The sequence below is a fragment of the Cupressus sempervirens genome, chromosome 4, assembly GCF_028749045.1.
Source record: "Cupressus sempervirens isolate cs-2001-9-10 chromosome 4, ASM2874904v1, whole genome shotgun sequence".
Lineage (NCBI taxonomy): Eukaryota > Viridiplantae > Streptophyta > Pinopsida > Cupressales > Cupressaceae > Cupressus > Cupressus sempervirens.
Window position 1 is genome coordinate 725,105,677 of NC_143121.1, and position 4,044 is coordinate 725,109,720.

Consider the following 4,044-nt stretch of genomic DNA (forward strand, 5'->3'; position numbering starts at 1 on the left):
GATTTAAACAAGTTTGCATTAGTATATCTTTGATGTCATAACAGTTAAAGTGTGCATGTATGGGCAAAGATTGGTTTGAGCACTCTATTTTGGTGCATCACCCCTTAAGTAAGAATAGATAGATTTGCTTTCATGCATTCCTTCTCCCTTTTCCTCTCCAAGAGTAGTTAGGTGCACTCTGATAGCAAAGGAAGTCGACCTTTTCCGAAGACTCAACCTCATAGTTCAAGTCCCACAGCTTGGAGGCTGTTTCCATGTTTCACAAGGTTGTCCTTAGGTAAAATCTTTGGACAAGGGTGCAAACTTTTGTGACAACAATAATGTCGAATGAATTAAGTGTTTGAGAAACATTGTTGGAACCCAGAACTAATGATGGAACCAAGGAAAAATGAAAGAAATAGAAAGAGAAAATGCTTTTGGAAACACTCCCAAAGTCCAACAACAACAAGAACAATTCAAATAGATCTAAATTTTGTCTTACTCTCGATATAACTTTGGAAAACAACTGCAAGCATAAGACAAAACTTAGATCTATTTGAATTGTTCTTGTTGTTTTCTGACTTTGGGAGTGTTTCCAAAAGCATTTTCTCTTTCCATTTCTTTCGTTATTCCTTGGTTCCATCGTTAGTTGTGGGTTCCAACAATGTTCCTTGAACACTTAATAATTCTTTTGACATTGTAAACTTATAACTTTGCTCTAACATCATTCTCAAATGACCTGTTCTCGTTCTTCCTTCGAACTCTGACAACCATTCATAAATTTATGGATTATTCTAACTTTTTGACTTTAACACTTTCCTACCTTTTGCTTCCAAGCTGTCATGTAAACACCTTGAAAACTCTCCTCATCCCCACCAACAGTCATAATTTTCAATACTAGTATGATCTTTGTTGAATTTTTAGTTACTATTCACGATTATTGAATGGAGAGCTTTTCATCTATTATAATAGCCATAATAATAGATTTTGCATATCTATTTTTATTTCATTGGATTTCTTCATTGGATTTGTAGTGCATGGGAATCAACCTTCTACTAAGAGTGTTCTAATCATTGTAATAGTAGTTATTGATTTAATACCTACATTTATTGTTGATTTAATGTCTCATTCGTTTAGAACACTGCACCAATAGTTGTGACTTTATATTGTTATCAAAAATCAACCAATCATGTGATGCCACATCAACTCCACAAGTATTGGTATCCTTTTTGTACATCCATTGCTCTCACCTTTTTTAAGGCTGCTTTGGACACTGTGACAAAACAACATGCCGATATGGTATAGTATTTAATGATGTAGCCTAAAACCTTAGTTTTAAGCATAAGACTTGGCAAGTAAGTTGCTGTAAAAAATTATGAGTCATTTAAAATTTGTACCAAAGACTTCTAAAAAATACAAAATTAAGTTGCCGAATCATTCGATCATCTCTTAATTAACATGAATTTTATAGAAATGATCACATTCTAAGAAGAAGACAAAATGATTCGTCAAATATTATTTCCCTCACCTTAGTGATTTTGATACTAATGACTATTATTATTATATCGCTGATGATAATATTATAATATTGTGTAAATAGTTCTCTCAAAGATTCTAGATAGTAATGATTCTCCATGTTTGATATGTCTAAATTTAATATGTTAAACAATACTATATAAAATAGGGTTGTTGCTAAACCACAAAATATTTGCACCTTATGAGTTTTTTATATGTATTAACATGTGTTATTATATGTGTCAACACTTCAATTTTAATATTATTAATTTAATTAATTTTCAACTTTTACGAAGAAGAAAAAGAAAGAGACAAATATTTGGTTGTTTAGCTACATTCCGTTACCTCGTAATATACATGTCTTTCTTTATGATTTTATATTATTTATCTTAACAATTAAAATGATTTTGAAGAACTCCACTCATTACAAATACCAATGAGCTGGCCACAATTGAGCGCCTTTGTACGTTGCAACTTATATGCACATTCCCTTGTGTATAATGGACTTAAGAATAGTTAACATCGTCACAATTGGGTGCCTTCTATGATGCACTTATTAACATTGCCACAATTGGGTGCCTTCTATGATACAACTTATATGCACCATTTTTTGCAAGTATATTTTCACTTGTTTATAATAGACTTAAAGACTATTTAACACTACCACAATTGAACGCCTGTTAACAGTGCCACAATTGACCGACTTCTAGGATACAAGTACAGAGTCACTGCTACAGGGTGGATATAAGTTTGCCCTGTAGACACTGGCCCACAATTGAGCTTAAACTATTTTTTTCACAATGTGTTTCGCTCTCTTAACCCTGTGGAAGAGCCATGATTTCTGAAACAAGCAGATCGAAATTTCTAAAAGAAGATCCACCTTGGGCCACCGCTATCTTAGCAAGCGCCCCCAATTTCTTCACCCTCTTTCTCAACACTCTTCCCTTCTCTTCAATCATCAGCAACCGCACGACTCTCTCCACTTCATCTCTGCTCACCAGCCAATTCTCCTCAGTTTTCTGTGGCGCTTCCAAACCTATCCCGATCTCATCCACCACAAACTTCGAATTGAAATGCTGCTCTGCGCGAAGCGGCCAAGCGACGAGGGGAACTCCCACGGCAATGGACTCCAAAACCGCATTCCAACCGCAGTGGGAGAGAAAACCCCCAATTGCAGGATGCGCGAGAATGCCCAGCTGCGGTGCCCACCCAAGGACGAAGAACCCCCGGTCATTAGCCCCCATACGACCGTGCAACTCCGCCGGAAGAAAATCTAAAGCGGAGGCGAGAGAATTCCGAGGGGCATCGCAGGGCGTCCGCAAAACCCACAAAAATTTCACTCCGCTGTTCTCCAACCCTAAACCTAGTTCTTCCAATTGCGCGATGGAGACTGAATTCTGGCTGCTGAATGAGATATAAAGCACAGACTCCTCCGCCTGCGCATCCAGCCATTGCAGACACTTATCTCCCTCATCACTCGCCCCAAAATCTACACTTGGGGCGACTCTTTTATAATCCTCCTCCTCAGACGCCGCGGGCAGCAGCAGGGGCCCGATTGCTCTAACCCGCGTCTCATTAACCCTCTCAAAGTGGTGGACGAAATCCCCTTCGAGCTCTTCAAATGTGTTGGCGATGGTCCTCCAGCTCTGCTTGTTCCCCGCCCTGTTGCGCCGCCAGAACTGCCGTGTCCAGTTCTCGGCCGTCGCCTCGGGCAGCTCGGGCAGGACCTGAAGCCGGCTCAGTCTCACTTCCCTCGGCATGCCTGGCACAGAGTACCGGCCCGAGGGCGGTCGCGGGAGGTTCTGTGGGAGAGTGTCCCATACGACCTGGTGGACCGACTCCGCGTACATGCCCGACGTCTCGAAGCACACTCGGGGTATGCCGAATTTCTGAGCTACAGCAGATGACCAGCCCAGGAGGAAATCTGAAATGAGGCAGAGAGGTGCGGGCAGGGGGCTAACTTCTCCGGCTAAGAAGCGGCTGAGAAAGTGGTCGAAATGGGGCTCGAGTCTCTCGTTAGCATCGAGCATGGAAGGCATCTGTGCGCTGTTGCCTGGCTTTATGTGATCGCGGGGAATCTCCATTTCGAGCACGTGGATTACCAGACCGGCGTCGTTTACTTTCTTCTGTAACGAAGGGATGTGGTGAAAGGTGGTCACCAGACTGACGGTTAAACCCTTGGCAACCATTTTCTGGGCGAGCTGCATCAGGGGTATGAGATGACCCCGCCCCAGCGCCGAGAGCAACATCACATGTGGCCGCTCCATTTCTTCTTCCCCTGCCTTTCAGCCGGCTCCCTAAAGCTATATAACCACGGGGATCTGTATAACCTCATGTCTCACGCAAGCACCTTTCCGGTTTTTTCGGGACACTATTTTAAATCCACGTGATTACACAACTCACCATAAGCCTCTAGTGCTCCTACTCGGACAAACCATTTGCCTCTTACCACAGGACTAGGTATTCCACTTCCCCAACTTTCAGACCTTGGACAACTCCCATTGAGTTATCACCAACATTGGCTCAACTACTGTGCTTCACTTAGTTAGG

At 41.8% G+C, this 4,044-nt stretch overlaps 1 protein-coding gene across 1 annotated transcript; it reads right to left on the minus strand.

The window, feature by feature from the left end:
• Positions 1 to 1,835: 1,835 nt before the first annotated feature.
• On the minus strand, positions 1,836 to 3,794 carry LOC149563325 (anthocyanin 3'-O-beta-glucosyltransferase-like). Its single transcript, XM_089826668.1, has one exon. The coding sequence runs from the start codon at positions 3,759 to 3,761 to the stop codon at positions 2,310 to 2,312; it is 1,452 nt and encodes a 483-aa protein (XP_089682794.1). The 5' UTR covers positions 3,762 to 3,794; the 3' UTR covers positions 1,836 to 2,309.
• Positions 3,795 to 4,044: the final 250 nt, after the last annotated feature.

Coding starts and splice junctions, on each gene's coding strand:
- LOC149563325 (XM_089826668.1), bottom strand. CDS start 3,761: ATGGAGCGGCCACATGTGATGTTGCTCTCGGCGCTGGGGCGGGGTCAT.